Source organism: Dasypus novemcinctus, chromosome 21 (assembly GCF_030445035.2).
Source record: "Dasypus novemcinctus isolate mDasNov1 chromosome 21, mDasNov1.1.hap2, whole genome shotgun sequence".
Classification (NCBI taxonomy): domain Eukaryota; kingdom Metazoa; phylum Chordata; class Mammalia; order Cingulata; family Dasypodidae; genus Dasypus; species Dasypus novemcinctus.
The window spans coordinates 72867500-72888738 of record NC_080693.1 but is presented as its reverse complement, the minus strand read 5'-3'; the positions used below and the strand labels follow the sequence as shown (position 1 = coordinate 72888738).

The following is a 21239-nucleotide window of genomic DNA, read 5'->3' as shown; positions in this document are numbered from 1 at the left end:
GCTGGCCTGGGGCGGCCGCGAGGGCGCTAACGGGGGCATTCCCCAAGCCCGGTGGGCAGAGGCCAGGCAGGAGATGCAGCTCGCCCTCCGCGGGACCCGACCAGACGGCCCTGCCCTCAGCCCGGGCCCATGGCCCACGGCCCGTCCCTCCCTCCCTCGCCCAGCAGCACCTCTACCCCAACCTGGAGGCAAGGCCCAGGATGCAGAGGCCGCTTCCCAGCGGGAAAGGTTATGCAAAAACCTGATAGCATAGATTATAAACAGCTAAGGTCCCCCCCAAGCCTCGGATGCCAAACGCAACACAATGTTTCCTCATCACCAAGGGAGAGGAAGGAACAGTTCTGCTCTTCAAATAAAACAAGAGAAGATTTTCCAGACAGCGGAGCAGCGAGGGGAAAAACAAGGTGTCGGTGCCGTCCTGGGTAGGAAATAGATCTGGAGTGGGGAAGGGAGGGCCGGCTGCTCCGAGCCAGGCCTCCTCTGCCGGGGCTGTGGGGGGTCAGCAGGGGGACGCTCTTCGTGCCTTTTTTCCTTGGGAGATGGCCGGGCTGCGCTGCTTTGGGACCCCCCTCCCTGGCTCCCCACCTTCCCGAGTTCAGGTTCTCGTAGCCGTGCAGGACCCGAAGCAAGCCAAGTGGGGCCTCCACATTCTGGGACAGGGTGAAACTATGACTCCAATAGACGCTGCCTCATCCCATCAGCTGAGCTGGGCGGCTTGGCCAGGGAGGGGAAGGGAAGACGGCGGGGGGTGGGGGGCTGGGGGCCTGGGGATCGGGAACGCAGCACGTGGCCTGACGCAGCAGGTTGGCTGCGGGCAGAAAGAAGCAGGACTCTGCGTACTGTTTGTCCTACTCTGTTGCGAAAACATTGACTGTCTTCTTTCTTTCATCTGCTCTCAAGACTGGCCTCCTTACAGCAGGATGTTCAGATATCCCCCGGTCAAGGAACCTGGGTGAGGGGATGCAGGTGGTCCAGAGGGACCCCAAGCCGCTTGACCTGAGTCCCACTAGCCATGCCCCTCCCACAGTGCCTGGCCCCTGCCCAGCTGCCCCCAGGGTTTTGCCTGGCTTCCCAGAGCCCCCAGCAGTGTTCCAGGCAGAGAGGAAGAAGGAGGCTTTGTAGCTGACAGGAAACTTGTTTGGACAATGAAGAAGGGGAAATGTTTACCCAAAGGCACAATTAATTAGCTTTCAGACTCTCCTGGGTAAAAAGAGGACGGCACCCAGCCCCTGCCTCACCAGCCCCACCACGAAGTCAAGTGCTGTGCCCCACAGATACCATAGTATCAAGCCATACCGTGGTGGCAAGGCCCTGCCCCCAAATGAGGAGCGTCTTGAGGTGAACGAAGTCCAGCTTCAGAGCAAAATTCCCAAAGACAGAAACCCAGAACACTTTTTATTTTTTTAATTTCTCTCCCCTTCCCTCCCCCCTCATTGTCTGCTCTCTGTGTCCACTCGCTGTGTGTTCTTCTGTGTCCACTTGCATTCTTGTCAGCAGCACCGGAACCTGTGTCTCTTTTTGTTGTGTCACCTTGCTGCGTCAGCTCTCCATGTGTACGGCACCACTCCTGGACAGGCTGCGCTTTTTACACGCAGGGCGGCTCTCCTTGCAGGGCACACTCCTTGTGCATGGGGCTCCCTTACACAAGGGACACCCCTGCGTGGCACGACACTCCTTGTGTGCATCAGCACTGTGCATGGGCCAGCTGACCACATGGGTCAGGAGGCCCTGGGTTTGAACCCTGGACCTCCCATGTGGTAGGCGGACGCTCTATCAGTTGAGGCAAATCTGCTTCCCCCAGAACACTTTTTAAAGTTAACTGCATGATATTCTGAGGTGCCCACATATCTGAGGAGGCTCTTCATCATGGTCTTTTCTGAAACAGTTCTTCTCTTCCTGGGGCACACCTAGTTTGCTTCCTCTAAGAGTGAAGAAATAGACCCTGAAGGGGGCTGGTGGAGGCCAAACTAAATGCTGGGTGCCTCCCGTGCAAGATCCGGGTGGACTCTCACAGCCCTGTGGCGAGGGGGCCTATGAGCCCACCTCTCAAACCAGGGTCAGCTCTTACCCTTAAGCAGAGTCAAGAATCAAGCCCAGTCTGGGCCTCCAAACCACTAGCTCTTTCCACATGCCCCTGCGCCTCCCACGGATGTAGTTAGAGCCAAACCATTGCAGGGGCTGAAGACATTCTTCTTGGCGACCATGAGGTCTGGATTTTCGAAGCAGCTACGCTCGGGGGTGGCATGGTGTGCGTTAGAGCAGCATGTGGCTCGAGGCCACACCTTGGGGCTCCCTCAGCCGATGGCTGCCCTGGGGTATACCCAGCACCCTCCTTGGCCTCTGCTTCCTCACCTGGCCACGAAGGCAGTTGGAATGCAGATTACTAAGGCATCTTTCAACTGTGACATTGAGTCCGGGGATTTTCCTGGAGGTTTTGTTCCTGACTTCTCTCATTTCTAATTTTTGGCTCAACTGACATGAGTCTAGTTGGCACTTGCCCCTCTCCCTACCCCCAGCCCTACCCATGCGAGCGGGATCTTTTAAAATTGAGTCATTTTTGTGTGATCTATGTATCTTTAAAAAGAAAAAGACATCCCCTGAGTACAATGGCTACGACCAATAAGGAAGGATGGTCCAACAATGAGCCCTTGATGCTGATGACTATGCTTGTGAGTCTGTGTGCCTGAAATAAGAACTAGGCCTAGAGCTGCAGGGTGCCTAAGAGTTACCTCCTGAGAGCCTACATGTTGCTCAAATGTGGCCAGTCTCAAAGTCAAACTCAGCATGAAATGCATTGCCTTCCCCGCAGTGTGGGACATGACTCCTGGGGATGAGCCTCCCTGGCACTGAGGGATTACTACCAAGTACCAGCTGTTGATGTGGCTGGAGAATGACCTTGAATAAAAGGGTCAACTCAGACCAGCAGAATATCTCAGCCTACATGTAATATCAGGAGTTAAAAATACTTTTTGACCTTGAATAAAAAGGGGAAATGGAAAGGACAAATGATTTTATATGGCTATGAGTCTCCAAAAAAGAGTCAGGAGGTCATCAGAGTAGAAATGCTTATGCACGCCTCAGCAGGGTACCAGAGACAGCCAAAGTAAATAGAAACCCAGGTACTGGTTCTCCTGAGGGCTACAGAGACCCACAGGTTCTATGGTCATGACAGATGGACTTCAGTGTCATGTCAGTTGGCCATACTTTGGAATTTGTGTTCCTGAGTGTGATGGAGTTGGACTCAGATGTGATCTTGTTCACAAGCCTCTCCTGTCACTTTTACCGGACTTGTGGTTGGCGCTGAGGTTTAGTGTATACTCAGGGAACCTGAATCTCTGGACTGTCCATGTGAGAGCCAGGCCCTGAGCCTCGACAGACTTGTAACTCCTACCCTCTGGTTTATTGGACTTACCCCAGCCAGCTAAGAGGGAGGTGAAGAAGATCAACGACCACACCAGGAAGCCAAGAGTGCCTACAACTGCAAACAGGAGAATTGCATCCATCATCCAAGTGGAATCTAAGCACCCTCTCAATACAGAGGTGGAGTGGACATAACCATCCCAGGGTCCACAGAATGGAGGAATAGAGTATGGATTAGAGGGGACTTACTGATATTCTATTCTGGAACTAATGTGATTAATAATGGAAGTAAATGTAGCATTGAGATGGAGAAAGTGGCCATGGTAGCTGCTGAGGGTGGGGAGTGGGAAGAAGAGATGTGATGGAGGGGGAATTTTCAGGACTTGGAGTTGTCCTAGGTGGTGCTGCAGGGACAGTTACTGGACATTGTATGTCCTCCCATGGCCCACTGGGTGGACTGGGGGAGAGTGTAAACTATAATGTGGACCATTGACCATGTGGTGCAGCAGTGCTCAGAAATGTATTCACCAAGTGCAATGAATGTCCCATGATGATGGAGGAGGTTGTTGTTATGGGAGGAGTGGGGTGAGGGGGGTGGGGGGGTATATGGGGACCTCATATTTTTTTAATGTAACATTAAAAATAAATAAAGACAACGAAATTTTTTTTAAAAAAGACAGTTAAAAAAAATAAAATAAAATTGAGTCATGTGCTGGAGGAGAGTGGGGTGGCAAGTGGACTGTTAGTAAGTCCAGGGCTTTCTTCTGAGGTGATGAATATGTTTTGGAACTTGATAGAGGAGATGGTTACACATGTGACTGTACTAAATGCCACTGAACTGCACACTTTAAAATGATCAATTGTACGTCATGTGAGTTTCACTTCAATTTTTAAAAATTGAAGACTGTCACTCTCTTGAAATCCTTCATGGCTCCACATTTCCTTTGACTTAAAGCTAAAATCATTAGCCTACCTGCTCTTCCTTCAGCCTTGTCTCTCTCTACTCAAGCTGCCCCCAACAAGCTCCAGACACAGGCACCTGCGCAGCTCCCAAGGCCGCCTCCCACCACCACCAGGGCTGCTGCCCTTGCCCAGGAGCTCCTTCCCCCTGGTTCCTAGCTCTCTCCTAGTCATTCTTTGAGGCTCAGCCACTTCAGGGAAGGCTTCCAGTACCCCTCCTATCTGGGTGAGATGGCCTTGGGCTCCCCTCTGTCATGAATGTCTTATCCTGTTTTATATTCACTTCCTTAAGTGTTTGCTCCCAGCACTATCCAACAGAACTTTCTACAATGGTGGAAACAGTCTATATTTACACTACCCAGTAAGAAAGGTGCTAGCTGCATTTGGACATTGAGCCCTTGGTGTGTGGCTAGTGTGGCCAAGGAATTTATAATTTTGATTAATTTTAATTTAAATAGCCACATATGGCTAGGGGTGGCCGTATTAGACCATGCAGCTTTAGACAGATGATGTTCACCTTTCAGCCTGTATCTAAATCACCTGAAGAACTTGTTAAAGCACAGATTGCTGGGACCTGTCCTCAGAGCTTCTGGTTCAAGGAGGTGTGGGACGAGACTAGAATTTCCCTGTCCAACAAGATCCCTGGTGGTGCTGATGCTGCTCATTTGGAGACCACACCTTGAGATTCACTGATCTATACTGGGAAGTTCTAGACTCAGATGGTCTAGATTCAGATGTTCTCAAAGCACGACCCCTGGACCAGCAGCATCGGCTTCCCCTGGGGACTTATTAGAAATGCAAAATATCCATTTCTTTGGGTCAGAACTACTTTCTGACAGGACATGAAGGCGACAAACTCTGAAAACCCTAGCCTGTAATTCCTGGGGACCTGGGCTCTGCTGAGCTCTGTAGCCCCAGCACTGAGGACAGGTCCTGGCACATGGTAGGTACTCAATAAATGCTTGTAGGAGGAAGGAAGGAAAGAAGAGATGGCAAGCGACTGTCCCACCAGTAAATATACTTCAAATCAGGCAAAGTTCTTCTCCCAAAGAACATGTCCCCAGTGTACGTCCCTCAACCTTACTTGATATTTCAAAACAGCCTCACGAGAGGGAATAGACAAGAAAAGGTGCGTCTTCCAGATGGGAGGTCAGCAGGTGCCCTCTATGAGGAACAGAGAGCTCCCTTCGAGGAGCCAGCTCAGGGCAGCTCCTTATCTCCTGGACTCTATGCCCACTGGACCTGCGGTTTGACCTCTGAGCTCTTCCAGGCTTTCTAACCAAGCATCAAGGACGGCAGCCTGGCCTACGAGTGTCCCAGGTCCAGAGAGGAAGAATTATAATCAGTTAATGCAAACAAAGAAAAAGAGAAAAGCACCACTCCCAACCTACAATGCAGCTCTCTAGGTCACTGTTGTCTGCAGCCCCAGGCATATTTTCTATCCACCTGCAGGCCTCTCTAGCGTCTTCCTCTGATCTAACTCTCTCCAGGAATCAGAACACACAGCACAGCATTCTGGAACTGGAGAAAACCAAAGAGATTCATCTAGAGAGAGAAAGAAACACCAATCTCCCGAAAGAGTAAGTAGCTCAAGGTCACTGAGTAGGCTGCGGGAAGGAGACCCCCCATTCAAGTCTCCGGGCACAAGTCATGGCCACTCCATGGTTCCGGCGCTAATTCACTTGTAAAGTGCTTCAAGGACCTGATCGAAGGCCCTGCAGGTTAAAGGTGAAAAATCTAAATGAACGATCAGCACTTCCTTCTCACCATCAGCCGCGGGGTGCACGGATGTTCCCATCTCCAGGGAGCCACAAATATTCTGCTGAGCTAACTGGAAAAGGAGCATGTGTGTCTTCAGAGCAGCAGACAGCTGGCGGCCTTGGTTCGGGAGCCAGCTGGACAGCAGGGAAAACCCAGCCCCAGATTTTAAATTCCACCACAGACAATCCTCAAAGGGACTACGAAAAAGACAGGCCTGCCGGGGCCCCTTGGATGTGGCACCTGTAAATATTTGTATTTGAAAATTTTGTATTAAAATTTTATTTTAAAAATGTTAATACAAATGTTTAAATACAGATATTTTTAATACAAATAAAATTAGTTTGTTGGGGGGCGGAGGGATGTCCCTCCCTGCCCAACATTAATTACTGCTTTTATTACCACTTGTTGTCTCTTTCAAGGTTTCTTCTGAGAATACAGATGCCTATGTTTATAAAATAAAATTGTACCCTTCATATTCTTTTGTCACCTGCTTTAGTCATTGAAAAACATTTCGTGTAAATCTTTCCAGATCAAGAAATATGTAGCATTACAGAGACTCCTTAGTATTCCTTTGAATGATACATTATAATTTCTTTTAGCAGTCCCCTTTTGCTGGACACTTGGGTTATGTCCAACTACTTAACATAAAGGAACTACTGCAAGGAGCATCCTTTTACATACATCTTTGTGCACTTGGCAAATTCTTAGAGGAGGAGTTGATACCTCAAAGGCATGCATGTTTTTCAAGGCCAAACTTCCCCCACCATAGTTGCTCTCTCCGAAAGCTAGACCCTCATAAGAAGGCTTTCCCAGAGCAGGTGGGATCTGAGCTGGAATTAAAAGGTGGTTAAAGAGAGACAGAGGCAGCTGCAAGAGGTAGATGGTGGAGTGGGGAGAGCACCAACTATGACCTTGGTGAAAAGTCTAGCCCCGTCCTCAAAAACTGTGTGTCCTTGGACAAGGTACTCTCTGAGCCTCCATTTCCTCATCTGTAAATAGAGCTGTTACTACCTATATTTCACTGTTGTAAGGATTCATGTGTGAAAAACAAAAACAAAAACAAAACTTTGCATAGGTATGCACTAAGTGTTTCTTGCATGAATGAAATGAATTAATGGTTGGATGGATGGAGGGATGACTGAAAAAAATAAAAAGGAAGGAGAAAGAGCAAGGGCAGCAGGATAAAAGTACAGGCAGAGCATATTTGTTGGAAAGGCAGGAGACTGGCGCATCGGGGAGATGACTGGCTCTTTTAGGGGAGGTCTAGGAGAAAAGGAGAGAAAAGTCCAGGCTGAGGAGAAGCTTTCTTTTCATCGCAACTTGCTCCTTCTTCTCTGGGAGCTAGCAGGTGAGCAACTTTGCCCGTTTCACAACAATGCCCCTAAAGGCCTGGGTACAGCTTGGCCCTCCTGGAGGCACAAGCCCACACCCAGCATGGCCTCAGTGGCCTCCACCCACCCCAGCTGAGCCCCCTACCTCGGTGAGTTTGCCACGATCCAGTGAAGGGACCCACGCTTCCCGCCAGCTCACACTTCTGAGCCCAAGGACCGTTGTCTCCTGGAAACCAGAAAAGCAGCACAGAATCATCAACGGGCTGGGGGACCATGTGCCCCTCATCCCCATGCACAGTGGGGGACTGGTTAGGAGGACTTGTAAAAGCGAGTATGATCCCTACCCTTGGGGAAAGGCCCCTCGTGGGAGGCCTGCCTCTGCGGGCCCTTTAGAGAGAGGTGGGCTCTGCCTCGCCCCAGCTAGCCCCATCTCTTGCTTTCTATGCGTTTTCTACTTAGTTTTATCAATCCCATCACTGTCTTCATCAACCCAGTTGATTGAGCCACTATTTGTTAAGCACCTATTAAGCACCCAGTGCATACACATCATCTCATAAGCCCTCAGCAATGCTAGGAAGTAGCTTCTATTATTAGTTCAGTTCTGCAGATGAGGAAACAGAGGCTGAGAATAGAGAATGGACTGAAACCCAGGCCTCTACCTGATCCAAAAGCAGTGCTTTTTTAAAATTTAATTGCCTTTTTAAAAAAAGATACATAGATCACAAAAAATATTACATTGAAAATATGAGGTTCCCATATACCCCACACCCTACCCCACCCCATTTCTCCCACATCAACAACCTCTTTCATCATTGTGTCACATTCATTGCATTTGGTAAATATATTTAGGAGCACTGCTGCACCGCATGGAGTAGTTTACATGTAGTTTATACTCTTCCCCAGCCCATTCAGTGGGTTATGGCAGGATACATAATGTCCACCATCTGTCCCTGAAATATCGTTTCAGACAACTCCAAGTCCCAAAAATGCCCCCACATCTCATCTCTTCTTCCCTCTCCCTGCCCTCAGCAACTCCCATGGCCACTGTCTCCATATCAATGCTACAGTTTCTAACCACTGCCCTCCCCCCAGTCATGGCCTTGAGATGAATGCTCATGTGAGCCCTTGGAAGGGGCCACCAGCTCAGCTCCACTAAGGCCCCTCAGCCAAAAGATATGCCCTGCTGACCCCTGGGCACTAGGGAGGACGGTGAAGGGGGAGTCTGAGACCCACCCAAGGACTATGTAAGTTCACAGCGTCAAAGCCATTCTTCAGCAATTGAGAGCAACCCTTAGAGAGCCCCACGCTCATACACAAGGGCCTGTGGGGGCCCTCTCTGTGCAAACCTTTCCAGGGGCTCCATCTGGCAGGCCCCAACAGACAGATGCTCAGCATTCGAGCCACAAATTCTAGCGGGACCCCAAGTTCAACTGAAAGCAGACTTCCTGCCTGCTAAAGGATACCACGGGGCCAGACACTCCTCGTCAAAGGGCACGTGCAAGGTTACCTGCTCCATCTCAGTCAGGCCAACTGGGTTTTACTCCTTTACCTGTAAACCAGAGGAATGTGTTTTCTTTAGCTGTGCGGTCGATTTTGTCCTTGATCTGGCCCACCAGGCTGTCCATCTCCCGGAGACCTGCTCTGTACGGTGTTGGGCCCCGTGGGTCTGCTGGCAGCAGAGTCCCAGGCAAGGGCACGTGCATGTGGGCCAGGCCCACGTAGAGCAGGAAGGGTTTCCCACTGGAGCTGGAACGGGAAGTCCAAGAGGTAATGCTCCAGAAGGCTCTCCTGGCCGCCCAGCGCCTCTGCGGCTCTCGCCCTCGCCTCAGCGTAAACCTCCAGAACGCCTTCTCCATCGACCGCCGCCCCACACGCTCAGAAAATACCCATTTATCTACGACAGTCCAAGGAACTGTGCAAATGATCTAGTCAGCCAACTTAACAATAGCTTTCATTGTAACGATCGGAAATAACTAATAATTATTGCTGTCTAACATTTACTGAGAGCTTATTTTGTGAGCTCACATTGTCTAGTTCAACCTCCTGATGCCCCCCACGTTGCCTTTTTCAGATGAAGAATCAGAGGTCTAGAGGGGACTTGTCCAGGACTACGCAATTATTATGCAGCAGAGAATGGACTCGAACCCAGGTCAGGCCAAGCACGCCCCATCCTTAGCCACTGCACCCTAAAGTCCCACGCAAACACATTTTCACATTTTATCTGCGGCTTCGTGGAGTCCAGGCCCAGCCTGGTCCCTTAGGAAGAGGTGAACAGCTGGTTCAGGGTGACCACAGGGGATTCCCAGGGTGAACGTGACCAGCAGGGGACATCTACATCAAGCCTCCGCTCGAAGCCGTGCCTCGTGTTCTAATCCCGGATTCCCGGGGAAGGCACGGAATGAACGGGGTAGGGGTGGGGAGAACAGCATCCGAGGCAAAGGCCGCTTGGCCTCTGGTTCCCACCCGGGTCCTAGGCAAGGAACAAGGTCAAGACCTCCTGACAGCCTTCTGTGGCTTTTGTGGGGGTGGGGGGTGCCTTTCAAGAGGACACAAAGTAAGAGTGGTGGGGAGAGCTTAGGGAAATACATAAAGCCCCTCCCACACCAGTTACCCCACAGACTCATTTTCCAAATCGGCTCCAATGACCTTCTTGGCGTTCCCCGGCTTCCACGGCCCCACGTCACATTCTCTGAGTCCTCCCAGCCTCAGCTCTGCAGCAAAACTGTGCCGAGAGCCCCCTGACTCCCAGCACTGGGACTGTGCCTGCACGCAACTGTCTCTGACGACCCTAAAGCCCTGGACACGGGTCCCAGGAGAAGGTCCTCTGCCTTTCCCGTTTTAACCAACAGCATCTCTGCAAAGCTACTGGAGTTCCACTGCTCAATGCAGTAGCCATTAGCCACATGCGGCTATTTAAATGACAATTAGGGAAGTGGATGTGGCTCCATTGATAGAGTGTCCACCTACCATATGGGAGGTCCAGGGTTCTAACCCAGGGCCCCTTGGCCTGTGTGATGAGCTGGCCCACGTGCAGCACTGCCTTGCACAAGGAGTGCCCTGCCACTCAGGGGTGTCCCCTGCATAGGGGAGCCCCTTGCACAAGGAAAGCGCCATGCATTGAGCTGTCCCGCGCAAAAAAAGTGCAGCCTGCATAGGAGTGGCGCCACACACACGGAGAGCTGACACAGCAAGATGACGCAACAAAGAGAGACACAGATTCCTGGTGCTGCTGAGAATGCAAGTGGACACAGAGGAACACACAACAAATGGACACAGAGAGTAGACAATGGGGGAGGGGGGAAGGAAGGGGAGAGAAATAAATAAAATAAATCTTTTAAAAAACCCATAAAATAAATAAATGAAAATTAATTAAAATTAGATAAAATTAAAGATTCAGTGTCTCCGTGGCCTAGTCACACTTCAAATGCTCATGCTGCTAGTGATGACCACGTTGGGCAGTGGATCACTTTCACTTCTATTGGACAGTTCTGGTCTTGAGTCCCTGCTCCCACTGTCCCCAGGGCAATCATGTACAGTTGTACAGGCTGCAGCCTGCATCACACATCCTGATGAGGGAGGGAATGGGGGTTTGATGCCAGCCCACCCTCCACTGGTCAAGCTGGACGCTGTGGCATGGGTCAGCGCCCAGCCAGAGGGGGGCGCCCTTTTCTAATTCGTAGGTAGAGGGCTACCGTATTGCTAGAACTGGCTCAAATTTCAGGAATTTTGCAAACCGGTTGTTAAGCATCATTAAAAATTAAATCATATACACTTACAACAAAATAAAGTATATTAAAAACAAAGGTAATACAATTTACCAAATTCTAATTCTTTTATTACATTTTACTCCTACCTAGGCCCTTGAGGTTATTTCTATCTATTGTATTGGTGTGGTGGAAACACTACATACTATCAAAACTATACAATACTATCTATAATGCACTACTGCACATCTCTTCCCACTTCTATATTAAATGACATCATAACAGTAGCTTGAAATCAGCCACAGTGAGAGTATTTACACCACAGAAATTGGCAACCCTACAAATCGGGTCTTTCCTCCCCAGAGAGTTGGATGTTAAGCACTGACAAGCTTCCTTCCACATGTGGGCGACAGGAGGTCCCATCACCATTCTCCAAACTCCCACGTGTACATGTGGGTCTCAAGGTCACACTAGCACCCTGGGCCAGAGGCTGACAGAGAACGATGGCAATGGCAGAGTAGACTGGCAAAGAGCTCGGGCTTTGAAAATCCCAGGATTTTAATTTTTTAAATTTCATGCCTGTGTGATCCTGGGCAATTCATTTAACCTGTAAAATGGGGACAATCCAATCTCTCCCACAGGGCTGCTGTGACGTCTAACTGCCCATAAGGAACACTGGATAGTCATAATTAATCCTGGGGAATAGTACATGCCAAAAGTGGTACGGACTGATGGCGCCGGGCGGTGCCTTATCCTGCCTCTCGACACTGCGCTAGAATTCACCAAGATGGAGCTTTGCAGAGCCCTGGCAGACTGGCCCCAGGGGTATCGATCCCCTACGCTGCCCCTTCTTTATAGCCCTCTGCTGATGGAAAATCAGGGGAAGGGCAGATTGGGTGCTTTTAAAAAAGTTAGCAGACAGAATGATTCCATTTCTGTTTTTAAATGTTTATACACCTGCGCAGAATAAGGCCAAAAAGGCTACACTCAGACCTATGAAAGGAGGCTCTCTCCCAGGGGTAGGATTTAGGATAATTGTTTTTTCTGTTTGCTTATCTCTGTTTTCAGGGAGTTCTAAATGGCAAGTGGAGCAGTGAGCTGGGAAGGAAAAAACAAGTGCGATGCTGAAGGGGATGTTCCAGGAGAGAGGGTGGAGCAGGACAAGGAGATGGTTAGAGATTAAATCCAGGGACATCCAAGCCCAGGGGAAAGTACCTGATCTGAAGTGGAAAATGGCAGGCGACAAGCACCCACCTCTGGGAAGGGGTGGGGTTAGAGGTGGGGGGCGGAATCCCAGACAGCTGAAGAAAGCCACAGGAGGGGAAGGCAGGGCTGGCTCCCCCCACTCCAGGTCTCTCAGCTCTCAGACCCTGAGGCTGCTGCAATAGCCCCTCAGGCCCCACATTTCTCAGTCTCCCTGCGGGACTTGGGTTATAGACAGTGTTCTCAAACCCACACGTCATTTGCCAGCTTACTGTTTAGAAACCTAGAGGGAAACGGATGTGCCTCAGGCAACTGAGCTTCCACCTACCACATGGAAGGTACCTGGTTCAGTTCCCCGTGCCTCCTAAAGAAGACAGTGAGCTGGAGCAACAGGCAAGCACACCTGACACAACAAGAGACACAAGAAGAAAAAACATACTGAGAGATACAACAAAGCTTACAGAGAGATACAACAGAGGTTCCCGGGGCCTCCTAAAGAAGACAGTGAGCTGACGCAACAGGTGGCACCGTGAGCTGATGCAACAAGAGATGCAGGGAGGAGAAACATAATGAGAGATACAACAAAGCAAGGAGCGGAAGTGGCTCAAGCAATTAGGTACCTCCCTCCCACATCAGAGGTCCTGGGTTTGGTTCCTGTGCCTCCTAAAGAAACAAGGAAGATGAACCGACACAGCAAGTGCAAACAACAAGGGGGTGGGGAGAAATAGATAAAATCTTAAAAAAAAAACCCAAAAACCTCCTGGGGCTCGTTGCAGCCCACAGGGCCATTCCCAACGCCTCAGTCCAGCACTGAAGAGCCTTCCCAGCTCCTCCCACAGGCTCCCACACACCAGCTTCCCAAACGCCTCTCCAGCTTCTGCCCTCCAGTGTACCTCTCATTCTCTCCTGGCAGTGTCCTCCCTAGAACCGGGCATTTTTTTTTTAAAGGTGTTTTTTTTTTTAATTTCTCTCCTCTTACCCCCCACCCCCACCAGTTGTCTGGTCTCTGTGTCCATTCTCTGTGTGTTCCTCTGTGACCGCTTCTATCCTTATCGGCAGCACCGGGAATCTGTGTTTCTTTTTGTTGCGTCATCTTGCTGCGTCAGCTCTCCATGTGTGTGGTGCCATTCTTGGGCAGGCTGCACTTTCTTTCGCGCTGGGCGGCTCTCCTTACGGGTGCACTCCTTGCGTATGGGGCTCCCCTATGCGGGGGCACCCCTGCGTGACACAGCACTCCTTGCGCGCATCAGCACTGTGCATGGGCCAGCTCCACACGGGTCAAGGAGGCCCAGGGTTTGAACTGCGGACCTCCCATGTGGTAGACGGACGCCCTAACCACTGGGCCAAGTCCGCTTCCCTAGAATGGGGCTTTAACACCTTATCAATTCTTAAGATCAGCTCGAAGGGCACACAGCCTGCTCCCGGGTCCTGGAGCGCTGCTTCTTCCCCTGCCCTGCCCCTGCCCCGCCTCCACCCCCAGCTCTTCTTCTGTTTCTCTGTTACAGCAGTGATGAGAGCACAACCTGCAGGAAAGCCACTTTTTCACTCCCCTGTTTCTCACTAACCTGGGAGTTACTCAAAGGCATGGGCAAGCCTAATTCATCTTTGTCTCCCTAGCCCAGTGGCGGCCCACCTTTGGAGCTAGATAAAGTACCTGGCCTGCTTATCTAGTCATCCCCTGAACATTTATTAAGCCTGAACTCTGCCCCAGGCCCTGGGGATGGCATGATGAACACGATGGATCCATTCCCTCCCCAGCGAGAGAGGAGGGACCCTGTGGAAGTGAGAACAGCCAGCGGAACCCAGGGGACTTGGGGAGGGGTGGAGAAGGGCGGGGCCTGGAGAAGGGGGGGCGGGAGGATGACTGACTGACGAGGCTGGGGTCTGTGTGCCGCAGGGGGGCCAACCATGGCAGGGAGGACGTGTAGGACTAGGGAAACCCAGTACAGCTTGAATAATAGGGCATTGTACTGGGCCTTGCAAGGTCAGGAAAATTGTGTCATTCTCGCTCACCTGTCAGAAGGCACACGGAGCTACAGATTTAACATTAACCAGTTTTAGCTCCACCAAAAATGCGTAACTGCGCACTTCCTGGCGGTTACTCCCATCCATCGTTACCTGCACATCTGCACCACCGCCCCACCCTTATCACCCCCAGGTACCCGGCCCCAGGTACCACGCATATTTTAAGCTTACCTAAGAAAGCCAAAACTAATTTTCCAGACCCTTCTTAGAAATGATTAACTTCCTTTGATTCAACGGGTTTGGCATCTGGAGAAAGCCCCTCAGCAGGGAGGCTGCTTTGAGACACACATCTCCAGCCTCTTTTCCCTCCTGGCCCAGCAGGGCGAGTCTGTGGATTGCACGGCACCAAGCAGGAACCCAGTTGAGGGCCCCCCCGGGTCCTTCCTCGGGGGCCTTGATCCCCCAGCCCACCCGGGCCCCTCCTCGGGGGCCTTGATCCCCCAGCGCAGCTCCTCTTTAGTGCCCTGGTTTGCTACTCACTCCTCCTCCACATCCGGGGCGGAAGAAGGAAGGGATGGGCTGAGAATGGTCTCCGCCCTGAAACCAGGGCCCCAAGGGCAGGTTGCAGGTTGGGGAGTGTCTGACCAGGAGCTAAGGAGGAGGCAAGAGGGGAGCAGAAGCTTTAGACCGGCAGGGAGAGAGAGCACAGGGTGAGGAGATGAAGATCAGGAGGGGCAAGTCATCACTGGCAATCCCAGACCCTGGCGGGGGAAAGCTGGGGAGACCCCAGGCTCCAGCCGGGGAAAGCTGGGGCTCACTTCTCATCTGCGCACCTCGAGAGCCTGGTTCTGAAGGATGAGCACCCTAGAAGGTGGCCCACTGGTCCCAGACCTCCTGGGCCACCCCTCATCCCTACACACAAGACCCTCATCCTCCTCAAACGCTCTAGCGCCTCTTGGGAACCCCCGAGCAGAGGACTGGCTGGCTCTGTGACCCAGTAGCGCCCTCCTTTCCACCTACTCCAGCTTAAAACAATCAAGGATTAACCTTCAGCACCGATGCCAGGCTAGGGGTCTAAATCTAAGCACAGACACAAGGAAAAACTTGCAAAGACGTCCTAGGTTGGGCCTCCTGCCGTGCCCACGCCCAGCATTAGGGCCCAGCAGGGCAGGAAGCCACACCTGGGCTGCCAGGTGGCTTTGCTCCACCGGTCTGAGTGGAAGGAGGGGCTGGAGGGGGGCAGGGCGACGGCGGAGGGAGGCGCACAGGGGTCCTGCTGCTGAATGAAGGGGCCTCTTCCGCCCGCACTCAGAAAGCCACGGCTAGACTGGCAGGCCAAGGCCTCAAGAAATCCACCAGGCTGAGGCTTGCCTTCTGTGAAGGGAACAGGCAACCGGATCCAGGTGGCTTTTAATTTAACACCTTATCATCTGAAAAGGGCAAGCACTCGCTGCACTGTTTTCAGATGGTAAGCTGTTTGCTAGTTGATTTGCTTATCTTGTAACTAACCAGTTTAACTGGCACATGTCCAGGCGCATGTCCATTTCAGAGCTCGGGTTAAACAGGCCTTACTCCCCGGCCACCCACCATTCCTCCCTCTCAACTAAGGAGTGAACTGTCCATACCAGCTAATGAAGCATTCACCAATCAAGGGGGACAGGGCCTGGAACCTTCTCAAAAGCTCCGGGGAGCATCCTCCTGATGGGAAAAGGGGCTTCGCCTTCTGATATGAACAATTGGGGGTGGGAGTAGGGGGAAGCAGTGTTTCTCAGAAAGTCCTGAAAACTCTTTAAGATGCAATTTCTGAACCCCTAAGGGGCTGCTCCCAAGGATTAAGGCCTTAAGTAGGTTTTATTATCAAGAAAACATGATGGGGAAGAGGATGTGGCTCAACTGATAAGAGCAGTCGGCCTACCAGATGGAGGGTCCAGGGTTCAACACCCAGGGCCTCCTGGCCCATGTGGTGAGTTAGCCCACATGCAGTGCTGCCACACACAAGGAGTGCTGTGCCACGCAGGGGTGTCCCCTGCGTAGGGGAGCCCCCTGCACAAGTAGTGCACCCTGCAAGGAGAGCTGCCCAGCACAAAAAAAGCGCAGCCTGCTTGGAAGCACACACACGGAGAGCTGACGCAGCAAGATGATTCAACAAAAAGAGACACAGGTTCCCGGTGCCGCGTGACAAGAATGCAAGCAGGCAAAGAAGAACACACAGCTAATGGACACAGACAGCAGATGATGGCGGGGGGGGGGGGGTGGAATAAAATAAATCTTAAAAAAAAGAAAGAAAGCATGATAGATGAAGCTACCTACCCTGCTACCTCTACCCTCCCTGCTGCTCTTCTCTTTAGAAAGTCGACCATGATTGTGTGAGGGCGGGGGAGAAGGATGGAGTGGGGGGATTCGTGCACATCCAAGAGCTGGTACAAGCACAGTGATCCCCGCGTGGAATCCACTCTCACTTCTGCACAAGTGCACAGCCACACAGCACATTTTCTCCTGCCCAGTCAGGATAAGGTTTTGAAAATACCCAAGGACCCACTAAACCATTCCACTGTCCTTGAGGGGTTTACAGTTTAGGGGGAAAGACAAGACTAAGGCACACGAAGTCTTTAGAGACTAGCACAACGGCAGAATTATGAAGGGTCGGGACAAGACGTGGGGCAGCAGAGGAGGGGTGAGCGAGGGCACCCCACACTCTACGAAAGTGCAGCCACAGTGAGTGTGACAGTTGGGGAGTTGTCCATTGTTTCACAACGTCCAGTCTCTTCCGTGATCTGACAGAGGTTGCAAACCAGCAGCTCTCACACATAAATGATTTGTTAGAAACAGGCTGGGGTTTGGTTTGGGTTTTTGCATTGTTATTTTTCATCTGAAGCAGCTGCCAACATTTAAAGATCAGGAGATTTCACCTAAGAGCCAGGTATCCTATCTGTCTTGTAAAATGGGAGGATCCGATGATGCCAATCTCACAGTCTCACAAACCAACAAGTCCCTGGAGCGAGGCAGTGGCTGGGACAGGGGCTTTCAAATTCACTGCAGACCCCACCACTCCCTAATGCCATATAATCAGCTACTTCTTTCTTTAAGATTATCTCCCTGGGCCCCAAAAGATCCTAATCCCTGAAATCTGGAAATGTTCATATGGCCAAAGGGCTTTGCAGATGTGATTAAGTTAAGGATCTTGAGCCGGGTGGGTGTAGCTCAGTGGTTGAGCACCTGCTTGGCGTGTATGAGGTCCTGGGTTCAATCCCTGGTACCTCCTAAAAAAGAAAAAGAAAAAAGAGATTATATCTGGAGATGGGCAGATTTCCTTGGATTATTTTGGTGGGCCCTAAATGTAGTCCTAAGTGTTCTTACAAGAGAGACGTAGAGGGAGATTTCACTGTAGGAGAGGAAGAGCAACACGGGAAGAGAAGTAAGTACTGGACTGATGTGGCCGTAAGTCAACGAATGCAGACGGCCCCCACAGCCGGAAGAGGCCAGGGACGGTTCTCCCCAGAGCCTCCAGAAGAAAGCAGCCCCGTCCTCAGAGCTACCACAGCGATAGGGAACTAATACACCCCGCTAAACACCGAACTGGACAACGCCTTGAGGGGCTAAAACCCAGAGGACAGGCCGGAGCCCCAGGGAGCTTCTGCCCTAGAAGGAGAGAACGAAATTATCACACAGCAGCATGGGATCAGAGCAGGGCTCTGGGGACGCGGCTGCTCACCCAGGCCTGGACAGAACATTTCATTTACAGGAGACACACATGCCCACGACTTTGTTGGGCAGCGAAACCCTGCCCGGCTTTGAGGGGGGCTGAGGCCTGGACGCGTGGCGTGCGGGCAGGGGTGGGCGGGGTGGGAGCCGGTGCGAGGGGCGGGGGCTCCTCACCTGGCCTGCTGGATGAACTGGGTGGCTTTCTCAGCATACTTCTGTGCAAGGCCGCGCAGGTCCACCGGCTGCGCCACGATGGCGAGGTTCTCGTACAGAGGGAGGGCCAGGTCGGCGTAGCAGTCCCTCTGCAGGCGCCTGCACGGGCGGGAGGGCACTCGTTTCCACTTACCAGCCTCCTGAAGGAGTTAGAAACCTATCTGCCATTACTTCCAGGTGTAAAGCCAACAGAATAGTGTCTTCCATTTCCTACAAATACGTGTGTGTGCTCCTTGGACAAGCCAGTCACTCCGTCAAGCCGCCACAGCAATTTCCCGGAGACTCTTGTCAACTGGGAACATTATTGCCAAGGAGAGAGACTGGGGTTGAAACAGGGTAAATAACTCAAGCAGAGTCCCTCCCCCAGTGAGCAGCTCCATCTCTGGCTTTTTCCATTCTTTTCCCTAATTGATGACCCCTGGGTGTGCAACACAGTATTTTCCTAAATCAGCAATGGGATTTCATCTGGTACAAAGTCCACCAATGGGACGGAATAAACAAGATGGCCTGGGACAATTTTCATTTCAAACCGCATTTGGGGAATGTGAAGAAACTTTAGCAACTGGAAAAAATGGGTGTCAAGGAAACGGACTTTGGCCCAGTGGTTAGGGCGTCCGTCTACCATATGGGAGGTCCGCGGTTCAAACCCCGGGCCTCCTTGACCCGTGTGGAGCTGGCCATGCGCAGTGCTGATGCGCGCAAGGAGTGCCGTGCTACACAGGGGTGTCCCCCGTGTAGGGGAGCCCCACGCGCAAGGAGTGCGCCCGTAAGGAGAGCCACCCAGCGCGAAAGAAAGTGCAGCCTGCCCAGGAATGGCGCCGCCCACACTTCCCGCGCCGCTGACGACAACAGAAGCGGACAAAGAAACAAGACGCAGCAAATAGACACCAAGAACAGACAACCGGGGGAGCGGGGGAAATTAAATAAATAAATAAATCTTTAAAAAAAAAAAAAAAAATGGGTGTCAAACCAGTAACATCTCCTGGAAACCCCAAGCCAGCGCTGGGCCTTACAGATGCAGCTGAATGTGATACCCGGACACCCCATCGGTCTGTGCTGGCCACGACGTGGGGCAACTTCCCTAACCTCTCAGAGCTTGAGTTTCCTTATCTGCCACTTGGGGATGCGCCTACCCACCCTCCAGGGGTGTGATGAGGACTTAATGAGATGACAAATAGCTAGAGCTTTGCATACTGCACAGCATAGGGCAGGAACATAATAAAAACCACAGCTCTCTGCCCTGTCTGCCGCAGAGGACCCAGAGAGAAGCTGAGCGATGGACAGAGAAGGGGCTCATGGGAGGTCTCTCAGCCAGATGACTCCTCGAAGGTAAAGAATGCACTTTCTTGCCCAAATCAAAATTCCCCACTCACACATATGCAAGCACACCCATTACAGATGCTTAGGAGACAACGGGGTCAGATCAAGAAGATAATCACCAAGAACCACGATTTTGGAAAAGAGAAAAAAGAGCTATCACCCTGCCAATCAGGAGCATCAACCAGGCCCAATCCCGTCATCTGTGTCACATTTTTCATTATGTCGTCACCACTCTACCCTTATTTACATTCTCTCCTTTTCTCTCCCTAAGCCTACCCTTTTATCTATTTGATTTTAATATAGATTAAAAAGGGATGGGGGTACAGGGAGAGGGGATGAGGCTTGAGCAGTTGAGCTCCTGCCTCCCACACAGGAGGTCCTGGGTTCAGTTTCCGGTGCCTACTGAAAAACAAAACAAAACAACAAACAAAATAAACAAAAAAAAACCAACTCAGGGAAGCTGATGTGGCTCAGTGGTAGAGTGCCGGCTTCCCACATACAAGATCCCAGGTTCAATCCCTGGCCCCTGGTACCTAAACAAAGCAAAACAAAACAAAAAAGGGGGGGCGGGGACTGGCTGACATATGTCAAACCTCCTTATGACCGGGGAGTCCCGGGTTGGGCGCCCAGGCCACGGCGGGTAAGGGAGGCAGGGCTATACCTTTACCCTGTGATGTGCACAGGGAGCACCTGGGCCTCTTGCTAAAATGCAAGATTCGGCATCTCTAACAAACTCCCTGGGGAGCCCACGCTGCCAGCCCAGGGCCCACACTTTGAGTAGCGAGGTTCTAGAGGACATGGGCTCTGGACTCAAAGAGACCTGGCGTAGAATTGTCATTCATTCCCGAACCTCTTACCCACTCCAGGGAGACCTGGGCAAGGTAAGCTTCCTTACCTGTAAAATTAGCATAAATACTGCCTCACGCAGTGGTCATGTGGCTCACAGATATGTCAACAGAGTGTCTAGACATAATTTCTCAATCAGCCACCATTATTATATTAGCTATTTTGTTAGTAACGGGCCAGCTGAGCCTCGCCTTCCCCAAGAGGTTCAGACACCTGCGGCCTTATAAATAACAAGAGTGCACTATCCATGTAAACAGGGCACAGGGTTTGTGCTGCTTTAATCCTTAAATGAGGTTTATTATCTTTTTCAGGCAATAAATGCATTGCATGCTCATTACAGAATGCTGGGAAAACTCAATGAAAAAGAAAGAAAAGGAAAACCCCGTAGTCTTACTTGGAGAGAGAACCGTTGTTAACACTTTGGTCGGTTTCCTTTTAGTCTCTCTCAATAGGTCTATAGTTAACGATATGGCTAGAGATGTAGTTAAGATCTCATTGTGGATGATTCGTTTCCTGCTTTTTCCCCCTATCATTAGATTGTGAGCATTTTCCCATTTCACTGAATAGATTTTAAACACTTCCTGTTTAATGCCTGCACAGCGTGCCAGCACCAGAATACTAGCTAACTCGAGTGCCGATAAGGCTTGCAAGGAGCATTTGCACCCTCTCTATTGCTCTTACGTCCAGGAGCAGAGCCGACAGGTAGAGGACCAGCTGTGTGAGCCTGTGGCAGGCCTATGGGTTCCCCAGCTGAACTAAACGTCCAAAGGACCTGGAAAATCCAACAGAAGAATTTCTTTGACCTCGCCTTTGCTAAAAGTTTTCTGGTACTCAGTGCAAAGACAGCATTTAAATTTGCACTGAAGGTCCAGTC

The 21239-nt window shown here is 51.2% G+C and overlaps 1 protein-coding gene across 30 annotated transcripts in view; it reads right to left on the bottom strand.

Moving 5' to 3' along the window:
- Positions 1-21239, bottom strand: part of ARSG (arylsulfatase G) — a 164446-nt gene that overhangs the window by 35374 nt on the left and 107833 nt on the right. For 20 of the 30 annotated variants that reach the window (XM_004459485.4, XM_071210764.1, XM_071210767.1 and 17 more), the window contains 4 exons: positions 18161-18298; positions 8962-9158; positions 7558-7638; positions 6088-6321 (listed from right to left, as the gene is read on the bottom strand). In XM_004459485.4, coding sequence (XP_004459542.1) covers positions 6088-6321; positions 7558-7638; positions 8962-9158; positions 18161-18298 — 650 coding nt within the window. The remainder of the gene's footprint in view (positions 1-6087; positions 6322-7557; positions 7639-8961; positions 9159-18160; positions 18299-21239) is intronic. The other 10 variants (XM_004459486.5, XM_058284613.1, XM_058284616.2 and 7 more) reach the window with 1 other exon arrangement.